This window comes from Poecilia mexicana, unplaced genomic scaffold, assembly GCF_051168715.1.
Source record: "Poecilia mexicana isolate PSO_F unplaced genomic scaffold, ASM5116871v1 scaffold_2, whole genome shotgun sequence".
NCBI classification, from domain to species: domain Eukaryota; kingdom Metazoa; phylum Chordata; class Actinopteri; order Cyprinodontiformes; family Poeciliidae; genus Poecilia; species Poecilia mexicana.
Window position 1 is genome coordinate 52,811,063 of NW_028263371.1, and position 23,127 is coordinate 52,834,189.

The following is a 23,127-nucleotide window of genomic DNA, read 5'->3' on the forward strand; positions in this document are numbered from 1 at the left end:
GATTGATTGATTGATTGATTGATTGATTGATTGATTGATTGATTGATTGATTGATTGATTGAAATAAAACAAAGTTTGACATAACAGTTCCTCCCTTTGGTCCTATGATGGATCACCTTAAACAAACTTTGTGTTTTCTGGAGATATATAACATATTAATATAAAAACTGTAACATATAAAAATTCCAAAACAAAATAAAAAAAAAACTTCAGTAAAATAAGTTCCTGTAGAAAAGGCCATTCTTCAAACAGAATTAACAGTAAAAGTGATTAATGCAACATATATAAAATAAATACAACATGATGGTAAGAAGTTGAGGATTAAGAAATCATCACAAGCAAATTGTTCAGGAGTTTCTTCAGGTTCCAATAAAAACATGTTCAAGCAAACTTAAGGAGACTCAGGTACAATAATTAAACATTTTAATTTACTGTTTCAAAATTCAACAAAGCTGCACCAGATGGAATCTGAAAGTGAGGAAAAAACATGTTTAAGGCACTAATAAAGTTATTTTCTTAAAGGAACAAATGGACACACACTGATTGGTCTACAGGAAAACACTGAACTCCTAAGGACTCCTATTGGAACTAATATGACACTGAAAGTTAAGAAAACGACTAATGTCAGAATAAACTTAATGATTTTATAGTAAGTAGTTCCAACTATGTTTTATTAACTCCGTCAGGTAGTTCACAGCAGATTCAACCACCTGATGCTTCAACACTTTGATGCAAACAGAACAGAGACTGAAGAAGCTTCATCATCTTCCAGGAGATGATCAGGGAAAACCCAATGAAGCATTCCTGTCATCTTTAGACATGATATTCCAAATCATTCACTCCTATCCAACCTGCAATAACTGTCCAGTTTGAAACTGGTGTGACCGTGAAGGTGAACTTCCATCTCTGCATGACAACACATCTGTTGAACACACAAACCTCACCAATCTTGGTGGGAGCATCAAAGGTCAGCATCAGGTCAAGAGCAGGAGCTTGACTATAAACCCTGCTAGAAAAAATGATGTCAGTTCATTCAAATTAAGACATAGCCTATAAATATTTTACCTAAGATTGAAAAGAAACACTTCCATGTTCAGTGTGCAGTTCCAATGAAAAACAACCAGGAAAGAGAAATAAAATCCTTATTTTAAAAGAACAGTATTAAAAAAAACAGTGAACACAAGCAGTATTTTTTCCTTATTCAATTCAAACCCCCCATTTGTTTGTGTTTTTTATTCACTAAACAATGTTCCTATCACTATTGTTATTAAAATGATTTAACTTCAAACCCTTTAACAGGAATCTGAGCCTCACTTGTTTTCCTCCTGACATGGCAGCACTAAATAGGGAAACAAGGCATTAATTTTTTCACTACCATTGAGACGAACATTCACTAGAAGAATGAATCCCTTTGAAGGAAAACTTCCCTGTGTTGTTTCTGAAAGGCTGACATGACAGAGAAAACCTTCATGCTTGACTGAAAAACTGAGTGAACAATTTACTGTCCATCTTTCCTCTGAAACAACTTTAGTTGCAAACCAAACAAACAAACTGCTTTTGTTCTTCCCCCTGATTTTTCTTTCTGAAGTGTTGAAAATTACATGAGCAACAATACTTCAGATTCTTATTCTATTAAAATTTAATATGCACTAAATTAAGTACCTTTTCTGAAATAGTCTTTGTCATTTTAGATTATTATGAAAATCATAGTAATAGGAAAACCATTTATTCTCAAAGATCAAGTTATAGAGAGAGGTGAGGTTTAAAAAGTACAATTCTTCTTTTATCTACAGCTTCCTGCTTCCTAAGGCGTCTTTCTCTCAGGCTTCATACAAAATAAAACTCTCTGACCCTGAACCAAACCCGGTTTAAAGGAGTTTCACTAAGGGAGAAAAAAACCTCCCCAAAACCTTCGTTATCAGATTTGATTCTTCCCAGTAATTAATCCAGTTTCTTTTTTCCCATAACTTTCTCTTCACAAACCCTGAACAGTTATCACTACAACATCTCTACTGAATAATTTCATAACCATAAATTGTTGGAACAATCTTATCATTTCATAAAAGCTTCAACAATCACCTTACAGATCCTTTAACCTCACAGTTATCAAGTTTAATAAAATCCATGTAAACTTTGAAATGACTTGAGGTTGAAGACATTTGACCTTTTTCTACACAAATGGAAAAGGCTGAACAAAAACAGCAAAAACTTTGCAGTGAATGAAATACTTGTTATAAAAGACTTTTGTTTTAGAACTATTTTGGCATTCATAAGTCAAATCTACATAAGTTTTGTAGAAAAATAGCTGTTTTCTTTTCAATTATAAACATCATCTATGTTACACTGCAAAACATTTGGAAGTGGTTTAACTTGGAAAATGAAAGCTCATCTGCTGCTTTGAAAATGTGATTCAAGTCAACAAGAAACATTTATTGGTTTTAACTTAGAAATTAAAAGTTTATGAAGTTGATTCAACAAAAGACAAGATGTCCAAACATTGTTTTTTAAGTTAATTTATCCTGATTGTGAGTTTTAGCTTCAATTCAACTAAACAATGACTTCACAACATGCAACAAAAACTTTTCTCTATTACTTCACTCACATTATCAAGTCAAAATAACTACTTATTTACTTCAGAATAATTTAAACTCCAGTTTCAAAATGAATGAACTTCATTTCTGACCTGGTAATTTTTTTTATTAAACTTCACAATGATTTCTACTCAAACATTCAGTGAGAACCAGGACATTGTCTTCAGGCTTTAAAATAAACATTTTCCTTTCCAACATAAAGTCAGATCAATGTAACACGTCCATCTCACTCAGAGCAACACAGGAAACAAAAAGCATTCTGGGAAATAGTTCCCACTTTAGTCTTTTTCTTTGTTCAGTTTTTAAATTCACTCAAAAACTGGTTTATTCAACTCTTGGATTTTAGACTAAAGAGTCAACACAACTTATCACTCTAAGTTTATCTTTCTTTAACTCACATTTAAGTTCAAAATCTAAAACTCATTAAATTCATTTAATTCAAAAGTAAGAGATGGTAGATGCAACTAAATGCAGCTCAAACGTTTTACAGAATCTTAGTTTGCAAACTTCTGCATGTCTTAAATAATATTTCTCATCAGATTTTTTCCCGTGATGACAATCACAATGTCCACTTTACTTTACGCAACATAAATCCACAAGCATTTTGGTAAATCTGTTACATCAAAGAGTTTAAACCTGAAATTGCACTTCATACTAAATGCTAATAAAATCATCATTCATCTCCTTTCAGTGCCACATATTACATAATCCAATAGCATTTTGAGAGATTGCTCAAAAATTAATTTGTTCTGAGCATGACTGTATTTTAGTTTGCTAACCCTGTGATCCTTTTTAAAGATTCAGCTCATGAAGAGGGAGTTCATGTGTTTTTCTTTTTCTTTATGCAAATTCCTTGCTCAAAATAAAAGGCTCAGAACTCAAAATCTGCCCAAGGTAACATCAAAGTTACACAACCTTCCTGGTTTGATGAATTTGATAAATTAATCTTTATAAATGAATCTTTATATAGTTAATCTTTATATAAAGGAAAAATTACTGGACTTCAGATAGTTTGAGGCTCCTGTTCAGACTCTGAGTTGGGATTTTATTTGTTTCTTTGCTCATTTCAGTCCCTTGTAGTTTTTCTAGTTATGTTTATGCTGGTTATTTCTTCCTCTAGGTAAAGTTATTTATTTAGTGTCAGAGTCTACTTCTGCCCTTCTTAGTGCTTCTGGTCATTCTAGTGTGAGAATTATGTGTGTTTTGTTTTATCAATTCAGTCTCATGTCTGTCAGTTACTTCATAGTTTCTTCTTGTCTCACTAGTTTTATGTTTCTTCAGAGTTAGAATAATTTTCTGCTTCCCTGTTTTCTCTCTCTCCATCCTCTCCATCCTCTCTCCTCTCCTCACCCCCACAATCAGTTACATCATCAGACCAGGTCTATTCTTCACTCTTTCTACCTCACAGCTGATCAACTCCTCATTTCCTGTCACCAATCATCAATCCTTCACCAAATGCTCGGCCCACTTTGTCACAAGCCTTTTGTCCTTTCTTGTTAAAACATTATATCTGTTTTGTATTCTTATTAATACATAAATGAAGTGTTTTATAGACTAATATGTTTCAGCTTAATTTGTTCATATTAATTCATATTAACAGCATTTAGAGCACCAAAAGATCACAACATTTTAACACTGAAGTTAGTCTCAGTTGTTGTCTGAATCTCTGTCACAGTTTCATCAATCACTAAAATTTAATCAAGCAAAATCCAAGTTTTTACTGTTTTGTCGACACACCATAACATTAATATTTAAACATAATCTTGCTGATATTATTGGCATTTCTAATTTAAATTCTCACTCCTGTTTCTATGAATGAACTTAATTACTCAATTTTCAGTTGTTGCAAAGTTTAGCTTATGTATTTATGTTGTTAATAATACATTCATATATTTATGTATTTATGTTGTTAATAATACATTCATATAATTTTATGTTATTCATAATTTGTCTTCCTATAATGTTGAGATCTTAAAAACCTTTTTATCAATGTTCAGTTTGCCTTATTCTACATCTACACTGAGTTAATTCTTTAAACTCTTTTCTTTTTCTTTACCAAAGTCTTTACAATTTTTTTGATTATACTATTATGTTTATGATCTAATTCGCTTCCTTCTGTAACAAGTTTGGAAAATCTGTCCCAGCATTCCTTAGAACCGAACAGAATCCCCTGTTTAAAATGCAGGTGGATTTGCTGGCCAAGCATCCACACCGTTCCACAAATTTCCGGATCTCCAGAATTCAGTTAGGACTCTCCGTTCATGCATGCAAGCTATACAGGCCCAAAATGTGGTTCTGTTTGCAGACTTGATAGTGGACTGTCAGGGAAAGTATCAGGGCAAATCGAATCCGGATTCTTATTATACAGCTGGAACGTCTTCCAAGCCGGGTTCCTTCCTTAACTTCACGGCGTAGAAGGAGCAAAGACACACCTGGACTCCCTATTGAAGGGAATCCCCAAAATTCAACACAGTAGAAAAGTTTAAACAAATGAAACTTCCTATAAGCCTCCCAAAAGTCAACCAAGTAGATAAACAATGCACCTTTTGCAGTGATTACCCAAAACACTGACTCTTTCCCTGAGGTCACACCAACAGCCTAAAGTTATTTACTTTTAGAAATTACAAAATTAAAACTGTTTCACCGGAGCACAAAAACGTCGGATATGGATTACTGACCATGCAGAGATTCGAAAACACATTTTCCAGACTGATTAGGATAAACATGTCACAATCTCTGCTCAGTCAGAATTCTGCCCACCACTTTAGACACCAAGTTGTTAAGGAAATAAATAAGTTTTACTTCAGGTGAAACCCTGAGTCAATCAAGAACAAAATGCATTTTGATTATTATTTTATCAAGAAATTAACCAAAGAATAGGAGCAATGACTCCCCTCACTAGTCCAGGGAAGCGAAAAAAGATGAAAGTTCATCACTTTTAATATCCACCAGCCTCTAACAGAGATGGGAGAAAAAGAGAGAATCCCAGAGATGAGAAGTTTTAGTTTTTTCACAACTCTGATATTTGGACCTGCAGACTGAGACCTGATGGTTCAAACCCAGTTCAGAAATATCCTTTATTATGTGTTTCCAGCGAGCTGCTCCACATGAAGGATGCTTTATAGCTATGATTGATTGATTGATTGATTGATTGATTGATTGAAATAAAACAGAGTTTGACATAATAGGTTTTACCACTGGGTCTCTATAAATATAGATATTAATTAATATCTCTTTCATTTCAGTCTAATAGGTTTTGTCTTTTTTCCCACTGCTGATCTTTATTCAACATTAATCTGACAGGAAGTGGGGAAAGACAAGCAGCAAAGGTAGCGAGGACTCAAACTCATGTTCATATCGAGGTCTTTAACCTGCCTAGGGGGCGCCACTGCGCCAGGTGACGCCATTAGTTTAACAGTTTCTGAACAGAAAAAGCAGAACTTATACCTAAGGTGTCATAAGAAAAAATCCATAGGAATCATATGAAACGTGAACATATGCCCAAAATCCAAAAATGTCCCATGTCAAATAATAATAATAATAATAATAATCTTGATTTATAAAACCATTTTAATGCACACTTCAGAGCAATTGTCCCTTTATAAATCACAGCTGCACCTCCATGTTTCCATAAGGTTCCTCCTCAGGTTCTGCTCTCTACTCTCCCATATTCCATCATAAAGGTCAATGCAAATTATCTCATGAATAATAAAGTTTATTAACTGATTCAGACGATTGTGTGAAAATCTGTTCCTCTGTCAGGAGCGTCACTGCAGCCAGAGAAGCAGATCTGACCATTTTCACAGCTTCTGACTGATTTCTTGGTAAAATAACTCATATAATCATGTCCAGGTTGTAACTTTCACTTTTATTGGCAGCTGCTGTTAAAAAACAACAATAACAAAATTGTAAAATAAATAAATGAGGTTTTCTTACAGTTTTGTGTTGTTTTTTAATCTCCAAGAGAATCTGTCTTTTCCCAACTTTCACCACTTAAGCTTGATAAATAAAAGTCAGTCACAAATTATTTAAATTAAAATTGAACTGTAAAGCCATTTACAACAGTTAAAATTAAATAAGCACAGAATCTACATCTGATTAGTTTTTTAACCAGTAAAATCTGTTATTTCATCTTTAAATCAAACTATTGTTCAGCTCATTAAAGGAATAAGTTTCTGCTTGAACTGACTTTAAGACTGCAGCAGTTCATCATGAGTAGATTTGATAAACTATCCTGGTATGAACACAAACTAACAGACTGAAACCTGTTGACAGGACGACTGGTGGGAGAGAATCAGAGCAGCCAACAGGAAGAGGATGTCGACCCTGAAGGTTTTTACAGAAGTTCTGAGGTTCCTGAAGGACGATGCTCTGAAAACCATCAGATCTCATCCAGAAGGAGGAGAGTTCACAGCGTCTGACTTCACCTGGGTGCTGACTGTTCCTAAAAGCTTGACGGATTTTCGTAAACAGTTCATGAAAGAAGCTGCAGTTCAGGTAACATCATGTTTTTAGAGTCATCATCTCTAAATGTTCATCAGAATCAGACTTCTGGTTTCTCCTCCAGGCTGGTCTTGTAACAGACGCCACTAAAGACAAACTGATGTTTGTTCTGGAGTCAGAAGCAGCTTTGACCTGGTGTTTGAAGCTTCAACCTGATGGTTTCATCACACAGAACCACAGCAGAGACTCACAGGATCAACCTGCAGGAGCAGCAGAACCTGATACCAGCTGGAACGGTACTGAGTGGATCTGTAACGTCTGGCAGACAAACATTAACAGGTTTTAGTCTGTTTGTAGGATATGTGTGATATATGAATGGATTCTCTAGATGATCTGTTTGGACTAATTGAATTGAAGCAAGTCATGTAAAAGTATTTGATTCTTGAGAATAGGGACAAAATGGGTCTAAATTTCCCCATTTTTTTATTATTCCTCAAGCTCATGTATTCAAATATGACAAATAATGTTTAGGAAATGTAAAGATGCTAAGGTGCAGGCTTCCAGTTGCAACATTTATTTTGAAAATTAAATTTTTAATGGACCTGATCCAGAACTTTGTCATCACCATCTGACAAAAATAAATATAAAATTATTTTAATGACTCTATTAGTGATATTTTTACTAAGACAAATGCTTCTCAAGAAACAAAAATAATATTTAAAACAAACAACAAAAAGTCCATCTGATGGAGTTGATACAGAACTGAAGGTGACAAACTAGTGAATAAAAATAAAAACTTGACACATGTGAAGAAATGCAATTTATGTAAAATACATTAAAATGAATTAATTGCAGATTTAAGTGAGATTTGACAACAATTTCACCGAAAGAGACACAAAATCTGATGGAGTTGACAAAAAGCCAAACTACCTCAATTTATATGATGTTATTCTGAAGGAGGTCATATTGTAGCTCATCAGGTCCATGAAATCTTTACATTTTACCAAAATTAAGCTTTTATTTCACAAAATGTCACCAAAGTTTTGTAAATTGTTAGTTATTGTGTTGACACATCATGGTTGTGACGAGCAGCTTAGGAATAAAAGAAGAAAAAAACTAAAGAATAACATAAGCTAACCAGAGCTAACTAGCCTCTTAGCAAAGGAAGAGAAAGGAAGAGGTCATGGGGTCATCAGAGGTTCTGGTGCCCTGACAGGTCACCAGCTGGAGATGGGCACTATGACCTCCTGACCCCACTAGGGACAAGGATGAACAGAAAATGGATGGATGGATATTTAGTGTATATTTTCTTAAAATGTTGTTCTTTATCCATAGGACCTGTTTGGTCCTCCAGAATCACTGTTTTACATTTTTGTTCATAAATGTTTCACCACATCTTTTACCAACCTAACAAATTCTAATTTCCTCCTTCATCTAATAACTGATTGTTTTCACCTCGGCCCAGAATCTGGGAATAAATCTTTTAAATCACTGAGGGGGAAATTTGCTTCACTCTTTATTGCTGAATAATTTTAATTCAGCCACAATGGAGAGTTTTCCAGTATTAGTTCATGTTTGAGACGATGTCTCAGCATCTTAATGATGATTTTATTTTAACCTATCAGAGGCAGACTTCCTGGTTTCCTTCTGTTTTTCTTGAGTCCATCAAATTTTCTTATAAATCTTGGATATCAGACCTTTTGTTGACCGAGTCTTTATGAAACCAGAGTTTCTGATCTTAAACTCTCCCATGAAGGTCAGTTTTACCAAGTCTCTCTCTCTCTCTCTCTCTCTCTCTCTCTCTCTCTCTGAGGGAATAGAGCTGGAGACGGGAGTGTCGGTGTGAGTGGATTTTTGAGGCGGGGCTGGCGGCGATGATGCCTGGGCGGGCCGGGGCTGGCCACGATGATGCCAGGGCTGGGCGCGATGATGCCTGGGCGGGCCGGGGCTGGCCACGATGATGCCAGGGCTGGGCGCGATGATGCCGGGGAAGGCCGGGGCGCCGCCGGGGCGGGCCGCCATGATGCCGGTGCGCCGCCGGGGTGGGCAGGGGCGCCGCCTGGGCGGGCCGGGGCTGGCCGCGATGATGCCGGGGCAGGCCGGGGCACCACCGGGGCTGGCCGCGATGATGCCGGGGCTGGCCGCGATGATGCCGGGGCAGGCCGGGGCACCGCCGGGGCTGGCCGCGATGATGCCGGGGCTGGCCGCGATGATGCCGGGGCGGGCCGGGGCGCCGCCGGGGCCGGCCGCGATGATGCCTGGGCGGGCCGGGGCTGGCCACGATGATGCCAGGGCTGGGCGCGATGATGCCTGGGCGGGCCGGGGCTGGACACGATGATGCCAGGGCTGGGCGCGATGATGCCTGGGCGGGCCGGGGCTGGCCACGATGATGCCAAGGCTGGGCGCGATGATGCCTGGGCGGGCCGGGGCTGGCCACGATGATGCCAGGGCTGGGCGCGATGATGCCGGGGAAGGCCGGGGCGCCGCCGGGGCGGGCCGCCATGATGCCGGTACGCCGCCGGGGTGGGCAGGGGCGCCGCCTGGGCGGGCCGGGGCTGGCCGCGATGATGCCGGGGCAGGCCGGGGCACCGCCGGGGCTGGCCGCGATGATGCCGGGGCTGGCCGCGATGATGACGGGGCGGGCCGGGGCGCCGTCGGGGCCGGCCGCGATGATGCCTGGGCGGGCCGGGGCTGGCCACGATGATGCCAGGGCTGGGCGCGATGATGCCGGGGCTGGCCGCGATGATGACGGGGCGGGCCGGGGCGCCGCCGGGGCTGGCCGCGATGATGCCGGGGCGGGCCGGGGCGCCGCCGGGGCTGGCCGCGATGATGCCGGGGCGGGCCGGGGCTAGCCGCGATGATGCCGGGGCTGGCCGCGATGATGACGGGGCGGGCCGGGGCGCCGCCGGGGCTGGCCGCGATGATGCCGGGGCGGGCCGGGGTGGGCCGGGGCGCCGCCGGAGTGGGCCGCGATGATGCCGGGGCGCCGCCGGGGCTGGCCGCGATGATGCCGGGGCTGGCCGCGATGATGACGGGGCGGGCCGGGGCGCCGCCGGGGCTGGCCGCGATGATGCCGGGGCGGGCCGGGGCTGGCCGCGATGATGCCGGATCTGGCCGCGATGATGCCGGGGCTGGCCGCGATGATGACGGGGCGGGCCGGGGCGCCGCCGGGGCTGGCCGCGATGATGCCGGGGCGGGCCGGGGCTGGCCGGGGCTGGCCGGGGCTGGCCGCGATGATGCCGGGGCTGGCCGCGATGATGCCGGGGCTGGCCGCGATGATGCCGGGGCAGGCCGGGGAACCGCCGGGGCGGGCCGCCATGATGCCGGTGCGCCGCCGGGGTGGGCCGGGGCGCCGGCGGAGTGGGCCGCGATGATGCCGGGGTGCCGCCGGGGCTGGCCGCGATGATGCCGGGGCTGGGCACAATGATGCCTGGGTGGGCTGGGGCTGGCCGCGATGATGCCGGGGAAGGCCGGGATGATGACGGGGCGGGCCGTGGCGCCGCCGGGGCTGGCCGCGATGATGCCGGGGCGGGCCGGGGCTGGCCGCGATGATGCTGGGGCTGGGCGCGATGATGCCTGGACGGGCCGGGGCTGGCCACGATGATGCCAGGGCTGGGCGCGATGATGCCGGGGCAGGCCGGGGCACCGCCGGGGTGGGCCGCCATGATGCCGTTGCGCCGCCGGGTCTGGCCGCGATGATGCCAGGGCGGGCCGGGGCTGGCCGCGATGATGCCGGGGCTGGCCGCGATGATGACGGGGCTGGGCACGATGATGCCTGGGCGGGCCGGGGCTGGCCGCCATGATGCCGGGGCAGGCCGGGGCTGGTCGCGATGATGCCGGGGAAGGCCGGGGCTGGCCGGGGCGCTGCCGGGGCTGGCCGGGTCACCGCCGGGGCTGGCCGCGATGATCCCGGTGCGGGTCGGGGCTGGCCGGGGCGGGTCGGGGCGCGGCCGGGGCTGGGCGCGATGATGCCCGGGCGTCATCGCGCGATGATGGGCGCGATGACGCCCGGGCGATGATGCCCGGGCGGGCCGCGATGATGCCGGGGCTGGCCGCGATGATGACGGGGCGGGCCGGTGCGCCGTCGGGGCCGGCCGCGATGATGCCTGGGCGGGCCGGGGCTGGCCACGATGATGCCAGGGCTGGGCGCGATGATGCCGGGGCAGGCCGGGAAACCGCCGGGGCGGGCCGCCATGATGCCGGTGCGCCGCCGGCGTGGGCCGGGGCGCCGCCGGAGTGGGCCGCGATGATGCCGGGGCGCCGCCGGGGCTGGCCACGATGATGCCGGGGCTGGCCGCGATGATGCCGGGGCTGGCCGCGATGATGACGGGGCGGGCCGGGGCGCCGCCGGGGCTGGCCGCGATGATGCCGGGGCGGGCCGGGGCTGGCCGCGATGATGCCCGGGCGGGCCGCGATGATGCCGGGGCTGGCCGCGATGATGACGGGGCGGGCCGGGGCGCCGCCGGGGCTGGCCACGATGATGCCAGGGCTGGGCGCGATGATGCCGGGGCAGGCCGGGAAACCGCCGGGGCGGGCCGCCATGATGCCGGGGCTGGCTGCGATGATGCCGGGGCTGGCCGCGATGATGACGGGGCGGGCCGGGGCGCCGCCGGGGCTGGCCGCGATGATGCCGGGGCGGGCCGGGGCGCCGCCGGGGCTGGCCGCGATGATGCCGGGGCGGGCCGGGGCTGGCCGCGATGATGCCGGGGCTGGCCGCGATGATGACGGGGCGGGCCGGGGCGCCGCCGGGGCTGGCCGCGATGATGCCGGGGCTGGCCGCGATGATGACGGGGCGGGCCGGGGCGCCGCCGGGGCTGGCCGCGATGATGCCGGGGCGGGCCGGGGCGCCGCCGGGGCTGGCCGCGATGATGCCGGGGCGGGCCGGGGCTAGCCGCGATGATGCCGGGGCTGGCCGCGATGATGACGGGGCGGGCCGGGGCGCCGCCGGGGCTGGCCGCGATGATGCCGGGGCGGGCCGGGGTGGGCCGGGGCGCCGCCGGAGTGGGCCGCGATGATGCCGGGGCGCCGCCGGGGCTGGCCGCGATGATGCCGGGGCTGGCCGCGATGATGACGGGGCGGGCCGGGGCGCCGCCGGGGCTGGCCGCGATGATGCCGGGGCGGCCGGGGCTGGCCGCGATGATGCCGGGGCTGGCCGCGATGATGCCGGGGCTGGCCGCGATGATGCCGGGGCTGGCCGCGATGATGACGGGGCGGGCCGGGGCACCGCGGGGGCTGGCCGCGATGATGCCGGGGCTGGCCGCGATGATGCCGGGGCTGGCCGCGATGATGCCGGGGCAGGCCGGGGAACCGCCGGGGCGGGCCGCCATGATGCCGGTGCGCCGCCGGGGTGGGCCGGGGCGCCGCCGGAGTGGGCCGCGATGATGCCGGGGTGCCGCCGGGGCTGGCCGCGATGATGCCGGGGCTGGGCACGATGATGCCTGGGTGGGCTGGGGCTGGCCGCGATGATGCCGGGGAAGGCCGGGATGATGACGGGGCGGGCCGTGGCGCCGCCGGGGCTGGCCGCGATGATGCCGGGGCGGGCCGGGGCTGGCCGCGATGATGCCAGGGCTGGGCGCGATGATGCCGGGGCAGGCCGGGGCACCGCCGGGGTGGGCCGCCATGATGCCGTTGCGCCGCCGGGTCTGGCCGCGATGATGCCGGGGCGGGCCGGGGCTGGCCGCGATGATGCCGGGGCTGGCCGCGATGATGACGGGGCTGGGCACGATGATGCCTGGGCGGGCCGGGGCTGGCCGCCATGATGCCGGGGCAGGCCGGGGCTGGTCGCGATGATGCCGGGGAAGGCCGGGGCTGGCCGGGGCGCTGCCGGGGCTGGCCGGGTCGCCGCCGGGGCTGGGCGGTGCGCCGCCGGGGCTGGCCGCGATGATCCCGGTGCGGGTCGGGGCTGGCCGGGGCACCGCCGGGGCGGGCGTAGTAGAGCTGTAGTAGTAGAGCTGCAGGGTTTGGCGGCGTCTACAGGAAACCGAGGGTTTTTAACTTCCCTCAAAGATAAAAAGGCCGTTCTGGCCAACCTGTTGGGCACAGCAGCCAAAGGAGCCTTGGTCAGATCACGCTTCCTAAGTGTATCGGAGATGGATGCCCCGTCTCACTTTTTCTTTGGACTAGAAAAAAAGAATGGGCAGAGGAAGATTGTTCACTCCCTAAAGACTGACTGTGGTTCTACCATCTCAGGTTCTTCTGAGATCAGGAAGTTTGCTGTCAGTTTCTACAAAGATCTTTTTAAGAGTGAACATTTGGAGAATCCGGATGTGAGCGATGGTTTCTACGAAGGACTTCCTCAGGTGGATGCTGAAGCCGATCGAAAGCTGGAGGCTCAACTCACGCTGCAGGAACTGCATACTGCCTTGATGAGCCTAAAGAGTGGTAGATCCCCTGGCATGGACGGTCTTCCTGTTGATTTTTACAAGTCCTTCTGGTCTGTGATCGGAGAAGACTTGTTGGAGGTGATCACAGATGGCCTGCAGAGAGGTCGGCTGCCTCTGAGCTGCAGGCGGGCAGTCGTTACTCTGCTTCCAAAGAAAGGAGATTTACAGGATCTAAGGAACTGGCGACCAGTCTCTTTGCTCTGCACGGACTACAAGATCTTTTCCAAAGTTCTGGCTACCAGACTCAGAGAAGTGATGTCTTCAGTCATTTACGGGGACCAGACGTACTGTGTGCCTGCAGGCTGATAAGTGACAATGTCACTTTAATCAGAGATGTTTTGGAAATCTCCAGCTCATTGGGCTTAGATATTGGTCTGATTTCTATAGACCAAGAAAAAGCTTTTGACCGGGTTGAACACCGATATTTGTGGCAAACCTTGACTGCTTTTGGTTTCAGCCCTGGTTTCATAGCTATGATCCAGGTTTTGTATCGTGACATTGCGAGTGTACTTAAAATAAATGGAGGCTTAAGTGCTCCATTCAATGTTTTAAGAGGAGTGAGGCAAGGCTGTTCTTTGTCAGGGATGCTTTATTCCTTGGCATTTGAACCTTTGCTTCATAAGCTGAGGAAAGATTTGTGTGGTGTTTCTATTCCTGGGTGTAATGTCTCCTTAAAGTTGTCAGCTTATGCTGATGATCTAATGGTTTTTGTAAACGAGCAGGAAGATATTGATGTTTTGGTCAACACTGTTTTTCTTTTTGGCTGCATTTCTTCTGCTAAAATAAACTGGAGAAAGAGTGAGGCTATCGCTGTTGGGAGTCGGCTGGGGGATCAACTCAGTCTGCCTGGAGGCCTAGTGTGGAGAAAAGGTGGGCTCAAGTATTTAGGGGTCTTTTTAGGTAGTGAAATTTTTGTGCAAAAAAATTGGGAAAATGTTTTAGATAATGTTAAGGGTCGACTTTTGAAATGGAAATGGATTTTACCTAAAATGTCATATAGAGGAAGAGTTCTTGTTATTAATAATTTAGTTTCTTCCGTCATGTGGCACCGGCTGATGTGTGTTGATCCTCCAGTTTCTCTTTTATCAAATGTTCAAAGGACACTAGTGGATTTTTTTGGGATAAACTTCATTGGATTCCTCAAAGTATTCTCTTTCTGCCGAGAGAAGAAGGTGGACAAGGCCTGGTCCATCTGGCCAGCAGAGGCGCTGCTTTTCGTTTTCAGTTCATTCAGAGATGCTCACAGGACCCACAGACCTTGTGTGGAGGAGAATATCGTGCTGCATTCTTCAGAGATTTGGCGGCATGGGTCTGGATCTGCCTCTCTTTCTGATGGACTCCAGCAAAATGAACTCCTCTCTTCTTCCAGGTTTTTATAAGAGCGTTTTCTCTGTGTGGACTTTGCTGAGGAAGGAGAGGCAGCAGCAGGCTGAGTCTCTGTACTGGCTGCTCCAGGAACCGGTTCTGTTCGGGAGTTTGTTGGATTGCCCTGTGTGGGGAACAACAACCTGGTCCAAACTCCTCCACACTGCAAAAGTTTATTGTCTTGGGAGGGTGGTAGAGATGACTGGACCTCGACTGGATGATCCTGTGGAACTCGCTGCTTGTTTGGGAATAGAATCTGTTGGAGTTGTTGGTCGGCTTTTGAGCTACTGGAAACACAAGTTAAGTGAACATCAATGTTCCCTTTTGACTGATTATTATGAAGGTTCTGTGTTACCAAATCATCTGGACCCTTTTCCATCCATCAGACAGTTTCCTGGGATCAAGAACTGCTCTGGTCCTTTACTGGATTCGGTGGACAGTAAAGGAATCTCCCTAGAAGGAGCTTCTGGGAAAATGATCTATAGGCTGTTTGTAAAAACTCTTAATCAGAACAAACTGAATGGACGCAGTGACACAGTATGGAGATCTCATATCTCCTTAACACCTGAAATCAAGCCTGAATGGAAATCGTTGTATAAGCCTCCTCTACCGAACAAACATGCAGATTTACAGTGGAGAATCCTTCATGGTATTGTAGCTGTTCACTCATTTGTTTCTGCTATTAATCCTGCTGTAGAAGAAAGATGTGAACAGAGGGAAACAGTGTTTCATTGTTTTTCTGACTGTATTCGTCTGTCAGCTCTTTTTGTGCTTTTGAGAATTATTTTCAACAGATATGGTGAAGTTTTCACTAAACAGGTTTTATATGTGGTGTTAAATTTACACGCCAAAGAAAGACCAAATGTCAGTTGATAAACTTGTTGATAGGACAGGCTAAAATGTACATAAGCAGAAAGAGGAAAGTGGAGGAAGAGTTGAATATTAATGTGGTTTCTTTATTTGTTAACCTGGTGAAGTCTAGGCTATTGCTTGAATTTAATTTTTATAAATCAGTTTCAGATTTAGATACCTTTTGTCACACTTGGAGTTATGGGGAAGTAATTTGTAGTGTGGTAGAAGGAGAACTTATTTTGGAAGGGTGTTAATGTAATGCTGTGTGTGGTGTATGTTTTGTTTTTCCTGTTTGTTTTTTTCACTGTTACATAGTTTGTGATACTATGTCGATTATTTATTGAAAAATAAATTAGCTATTAAAATCTCTCTCTCTCTCTCTCTCTCTCTCTCTCTCTCTCTCTGTCTTTACTAAATCATCCTCTGTTTTTGGTTTTCCATAAACCAGAATGAAGCTCAGAGGACATCAGGTTTTTTCAGCTGTGGCTCCTAACCTTTGACCTTTGACCTCTGGTCTCTGCTGTTGTTTAAATTGTGTTATACAAATAAATTTGACATGAACTCTGACCTTTACTGAGGCCTGCAGAGCTTTAGATGTGTTTCCTGGTTTCTTCTGTAACTTCCTGTTTGAGTCGTTGATGTTGGAGTCATTTTGGTTGGTCAGTCTCTCCTGGGAAGCTTCACCTCTGTTGTTATTCTCTATTTGTAGATAATAACTTTCACTTTGTTCACTCAGGTCAGAAATTATTCTAACTTTATTTAATTTCACTTTTTAATCCAAAGAGTATTTTTGATTTTGAACTTTTACACTGATGTCAGTGACCTGGTTTCTCATCTGTTCTTAACTGTAGAATAAACCTTGACATCGCCTACTTCATGTTGTCAGACAGGTTCTGTTTACCTGATTCTTGATTCTGACAGTAATCAGATCTGGGTTTAGTGCTGAAATTGAATTTTAAAATGTGGCTGAATGGTTAATATGGATTTAGTCTGAAACATGAAGCTGGATAAACTGATGATTTGATCAGAAAACCAAAAGCAGCAGCAGTCAGGTTTTCTAGATAAACTGATGATTTGATCAGAAAACGAAAAGCAGCAGCAGTCAGGTTTTCTAGATAAACTGATGATTTGATCAGAAACCAAAAGCAGCAGCAGTCAGGTTTTCTAGATAAACTGATGATTTGATCAGAAACCAAAAGCAGCAGCATCTTAACTGCAGCATCTTAACTGCAGCATCTTAACTGCAGCATCTTAACTGCAGCATCTTAACTGCAGCAGCATCTTAACTGCAGCAGCATCTTAACTGCAGCATCTTAACTGCAGCATCTTAACTGCAGCATCTTACCTGCAGCATCTTACCTGCAGCATCTTACCTGCAGCATCTTACCTGCAGCATCTTACCTGCAGCATCTTAGCTGCAGCATCTTACCTGCAGCATCTTACCTGCAGCATCTTACCTGCAGCATCTTAACTGCAGCATCTTAACTGCAGCATCTTACCTGCAGCATCTTAACTGCAGCATCAGCTCCATCTCCTCCTCCTCCTCTAACTTCTACCTGCAGCTCTGCAGAGCGACACGCTGTGACCGAGTCCTTCCTCCTGCTGACCTCTGAGTTTCTCAGGCAGCTGCTGCTTGGAGGAAAACCTCACTGTCACCTCTCAGCTTCTAAGTTTAAGGAAATAAATCAACATTCAGGTTGTTTAGTTTCAGTTATTTAGAAATAAAAATGTTAATTGTGTCAGATGTCCCATAACTGCAGACTTTGAAATTACCAGAGGATCTGCAAACATGATGCAAATAAATCAAAATCTCAATATGAAGAAATTAATATTCAGATGAAATAAAATGATCTTTAAAACATTTAACTACATACAGACACATTCAATTAATTAGAACATTATAGAAAAGTTTAAAGTTTTATTTAAGATTATAATATCAAATCAGACCCAGAAAACAACATTTTAATATATAACTTTGTATAACTTTGCTTAAAAAGTCTTTTTAATATCCAACTTATTGTTTTTATTTTCAAAAGGTTCTAATCTGAAAAATTAGTCTCATCAGAACTAATAATCTGATCAAATATAATGATATAATTTAAAGTTGTTTTTTCAGCATCTTTCTTTTTATAAATCATTTTAAAGCTGATACAAACATCATGAAGACACGCCCACTTTACTCTAAACACCTCAGACCTTCATCATCACAGTGACATCACTTCCTCTAACAGTGAATCCTTCATCATCATTTCTACTCAGATTTCTGTTAAAGTCTCTCTGTCCATTTTTATTATTTTCTTTCTATGATCGGTCTGAGGAGCTTTGGCTCTGGATCATCACTGATCTGGAAAATTCTTCTCCAGAGATTTCCAGCATCACCATGGCAACAGATGGAGATAAATGAACTAAAAACCTGAATCTACCTGTAAAAACATTGATCATTGTTCATAGAGCAGCTCAGTGAGGTTTCTGTGTTTCTACAGATCCAGCAGGAGGTCAGGAGGTCGTACAGTTTACTGTGGAACCAGAAGAAACCAAAGTCCTGCTGGAGACCCAAAGAGACGGGAAACGGTACCTTGTTGTCGACTGTGGAGGTAAAAGTTACTCACCGTTATTTAAAGGTTTAAAGACGAGTTTTAAAAACATTTTTATCCACAGTAAACATGTTGAAGTGATGTTGTGTTGCCCGGTGGATCAGCTGGTTTCTCTGCTGCCTTGCAGCAAGAAGGTTCTGGGTTTGAATCCCAGTCTGGGGTCTTTCTGCATGGAGTCTCCATGTTCTCCCTGTTCATGCCTGGTTTCTCTCTGGGTACTCCGACTTCCTCCCACAGTCCAGAAACATGACTGTTGGGTTAACTGGTCTCTGTTTGTCCCCCACAACTCTGTGGGGACAATTGGATAAATGATGGATGAATTAATCTCTTTGATTAATGTTTGTAGAATGTGAGTTAAAATGTGTGATAAGTTGTTTCCTGAGATTTTTCCATTAATATATTTTATTCTCTTTCTTATTGTCAACAGATAGATACAGTCACTTCACTGTTCATGAAGTCCTGAAAGGAGGAGACATGAAGCTGCATGAGACCTTTGAAATATATTGCGGAGGAAAAGATGTGGACAGAAAATTCAAACAGTTCCTGGAGAAAATTTTCTCTGTTGGAATCTGGAAGGAATACGAGAAAAAATTCCCCAATGAGGTTCAGAAGATGATGTATGATTTTACTCGTCTCAAACTTTTGGATGAAGATGTTCTGATCAGTTGCCCAGGTAACCTGGTCATAGTGGCTCAGAAACAGAAACAGATTGAAACGTTCTTTGATTCAGTGGAAGGAGCTTCCTGGGATGATGGATCTATCAGGATCTCCAGAGAGAAACTGAGATCTTTCTATGACTTTAGTCTGCAGGGAATCACAGAGAAACTCAGACAAATATTAAACAAAAATCCCAACATTGGGTTTATTGTGTTAGTGGGAGGATTGGCTGAGAGCCAGATTCTACGTCAGCACATCACTGATCAGTTTGGACGTCAGTATAAAGTCCTGTGTCCTCTTAGACCCCAGGAAGCGATTCTGAAAGGAGCCGTAGAGCTGGGGAGAAACCCAGAGATGGTGGAGCCTCAGAGGAAACGTCCAGCTTGGTTCAGATGTTGTTCATGAGATTTTTGTTCTTAATAATTCATACATAGTTTTCTTGTGCTTGTTTGTGATTGAATAACTTTTTCCATGTTCAGTTTTTTTGCTGTTTTGTACCAGAAACCAATAAATCAGTTCTACAGACTTCAGTTTGTAATTGAATTAAAAATAAAAGTTAATTTGATTTAACCTGGTTCTCCTTCCTCCCTTCTGTTTGTTCTGGTTCTGATTCTTTTCTCTGAGTCATTTGATTCCTGATTGCAGGATTAATTTAGACCTGAAAGTTAAGCACCAAAATGTAGGTGTTAATATTTAAAAAACCCTGTAAGTTTAATTGTTTTATTGTGATGTTTACACAAAGAAAGCTTTAGAAAACTAAAATTTGCTCTTAAGTTTTAGCTTCAATTAATTAATAAACCATCTGAAGAAGTTTCAGGTGGTTTATTACTTGGAGATTTATTAAAATCTCCAAGTAATATTTTTGAATAACTAGTTTTCTTATGGGTTTAATTAGTGTGTAATCTTTGGTCATTAACATTAGTTCAGATAAAATAGAGATAAAAATACATAAACCACAGATGTAAACATTGATTTATTTTTAATTCTTATTCCACTCAACATTTCCTGCAGCAGCTGCAGTAACACATTTAATCACTAGATGGCGCACTGAAGCCAGAAAAGATGGAGATGGTTTGGTTTAAGTTTCGCCACATTTAATGACGTCAGAGCCTCTAGAAGTTGAGTCTGAACAGAGACCTTCATCATGGTCTGAGCTCCTCCTCTTCCTCCTGTGACAGACAGAGGAGATCTGAGAGGAGCAGCAGGAGGAAGAGAGTGAGGAAGAGGAGGAGTCCTGCTGCTGAATGAACGGCTTGTTGGAGTGAAGAACAGGATCTGATCAGAGGACTGAAGTTCTCCTCCTGCTGCTGCTTCATCAGGTTCCTCTGCTGCTGCATCAGGTCAGACCTGCTCACTAACTTTCACCTTTAGCTGCTTTTGACCTCCGACCTCTGAGGTGGGCGGAGTCAGAGCTGCTTCACCTTCATCTTTAATGTCTTCATGTCTGAAAACAAGCTGCAGATTATCTGAGTTTCCAGGTCAAAGGTCAGTCTGATGGCCTTTCTGCTGCATGTTCTCCTGATGTTGGTGATGAAATGAAGAGTCTGTTTCAGTTTTCCTGTTTTCTTCTGGCTGCTGCAGAGAAATGGAGATGAAGGATCATCAGTCAGACTGAACTGCTGCAGCCTGTTCAGAGCTGAGATGAGATTCAGTCTCACATGATGGAGAATTATCACCTGGAGGCTCTTTAAATGTGTTTCATCACATTAATGTGTCTCATCTGGCTGTTTGTATCAGAATCTGAGCTGATGAGCAGAACCAGATCAGAGCTGGTCACTGATCAGAGTGAGATCAGCAGCTGAAGCTGTTTACAGTCAGACATCATGTATCAACCAGCAGCTTCATCACCTGATGGTTTCCTCCTGATCTCAGACTCTGATCTGCTCTCTGGGAATCAAACGTGTCGTTTCTGTGTGAATCTCTGAGGCTGAATGTGGAACCAGAATCTGAGTCTCTCAGCTGTGAAGGATGTTTGTGAAACGGTCGACTGACAGGAAGGAATCTGCTCTGATTAAAACCTGCAGCATGATGGGAAGTTTTCAGGACAGAAAAGCTTCAGATGAACCTGAGGATGAACTCAGTGCAGCTGATGGAGGTTTAGATCTTTAGTCAAGTTGATCCTCTTCGTCTGAACCATCAGTGTTTATCTCAGTCTGATCTCTGATTGGCTCTTTGGTCTAATTGGAAATGAGGCAGCAGTGATGGAAAACACAAAAATGAAACTGATAAACTCTCTTTCTAGCATTTTTTAAAATCAGAGTAGCTTAAAAATATATTTGAAATCTCCCCAAACTAAAACCACAAAGCAAATCCATCTTTGTTCTTTAATATATTTTTTCCACTTGGTGAAGGAACAGAAATCTTTGGTCCCCAAACTGGGGATTTAGTGAGTCGCCCCTCAGCTGTGGAGCAGCTTTTAAGTATTAAAAGCATTGATGATGTCCAAAAATATTATTATGGTTTAGTTAAAATGTATTTTGTTTCTATCATCATTACCTTATATGAATATACAAATATATTGTATTTTCCAATATGCTCACAAAATTTCACTCCCATTTTTCCCACATGTTGATACAGTAGAACCACATTTTAACAACTAAAAACAATTAGTTCTTACTGAATCAAATGAAACTTGGTTTGTGTTTTTTATTGCATAATTTACAAACTTTTTGTTCAGGAACTCCTTAACCTGATCTTGAAGCTAAACCACTTTTCAACCAGAAGTTTTGTTTGGTCTTGTGAACAAAAATTAGTTTCCTATCAAATGATTTCAGGTTTAGGTGTGTATGAGACTTCCAGAGGAGGAGGAGGAGATGAAGCAACAATGTTTGCTTTTCCTTGTTTTTGGCAAATGTTTAGAGTAGATTTAACTATTCAACCCTCCCACAGTTTTAACTCTACGCTCGGGAAGAGCGACAGATGTCAGCCAATCAAAACCACAGTAATAGAAGCTCATAAACCAACGATCCGCCAGAACCTCACACACGGTAAAAAGCTCAGGAGGGATTAAAACAACCGCTCTTAAAGCTATGGAAGGGTTCAAACTTCGCTCATTAATTTTTAGCTTACAGAAAAAGCGCCAAGCTGCAAACTAAACTGACCTCACTCTTGTGGAAAATTTAGAATCACACAGAAGATATCCAAAAACGAATCACACTTAAAACTCTGAACTAAAAACTTCTCATCCCATAATAACAATTAACCACATCTGCCATGATAAATCATTACTGATAACTGTTGTGAATAGTCCTTAGCATTAATATAATGAGGCATCATGTAATCATCATCATGTAAATGTTTCCCAGGAGTCAAAAACAGGATAAACTGTTGTTCTGTAATTTTAGTACCATCTTTTACCACTAGATGGAGCTGTTAAAGAGGAAATCATCCATTCAGGCAGCTTGTCGAGATGACCAACAGGTGTGTGTGCAACCTTCTTCTGTATTTACTGATCTAGGTTCTAAGTTCATTGATAGATATTTAGCTCTTGATAAGAACTTGTTTTATTATCAGACATCATTACATCAACCCTGCAGCTTTTCTACAGTGAAATATCATCACTGGCTGTAATGAATACAGACCTTCAGCCTGAAATCTGTGGCCATGAAGTCCTTTGAGTGACTGATGTTCAACAATCTGAACATCACAGAATGGATTTCTGTTCAAAATATCAATCAGGAGAAATGCAGCCATGATACTGCAAACAATCAAAGGATGTTTTATGGACACATTAGTGGATGTGAGAGTTTATCAAACTGGGATATTGAGCTGAATGAGCTGCTGTCTCCTGGTGACCCATTTTGTTTCCATTTGTTCCAATGTTGGTTCTACGGGATGTGAACATTTTTGGGGAAATATGTCTTCAAGTTATGCCGACTGAGCAACAGATTCTGGGTAAACAAGTTATTGTGCATTTGATTTATATATATATCTGCTTGTGTCTCAGTCTGTGTTAATTATTCTCATTTTCTCCACAGCTGTTCAGCATTGTGCTCTGGTTAAGATAATCTGGTCCCAGTGTCACTCTCCACCCTTTCATCAGTACATAGTTGTTGATTTTTGCATTGTTCCTGATGTTACATAACACCATCATTTTCTTCTCAGAATCAGAATAGTTTTATTTGCCAAGATTGTGGAGACAGACAAGGAATCTGACTTTGGTTTTTAAGCAGTGATACTTTGCAGAGTAGATTATTACTGCAGTTTTAGAGGAAATATAAAGACACAGGATGTGCAGGATGT

General features: G+C 44.8%; 1 protein-coding gene across 1 annotated transcript in view; it reads left to right on the forward strand.

Annotated features, from left to right (window-relative positions):
* LOC106907388 (heat shock 70 kDa protein 12A-like) overlaps positions 1-19,455 on the forward strand; it is a 32,464-nt gene extending 13,009 nt beyond the window's left edge. The window contains exons 7-11 of the mRNA XM_088002870.1: positions 4,906-4,921; positions 6,867-7,088; positions 7,159-7,330; positions 18,118-18,228; positions 18,656-19,455. Of these exons, the coding sequence (XP_087858996.1) occupies positions 4,906-4,921; positions 6,867-7,088; positions 7,159-7,330; positions 18,118-18,228; positions 18,656-19,290 (1,156 nt within the window). The 3' untranslated portion in view covers positions 19,291-19,455. The remainder of the gene's footprint in view (positions 1-4,905; positions 4,922-6,866; positions 7,089-7,158; positions 7,331-18,117; positions 18,229-18,655) is intronic.
* The last annotated feature ends 3,672 nt before the right edge of the window (positions 19,456-23,127 follow it).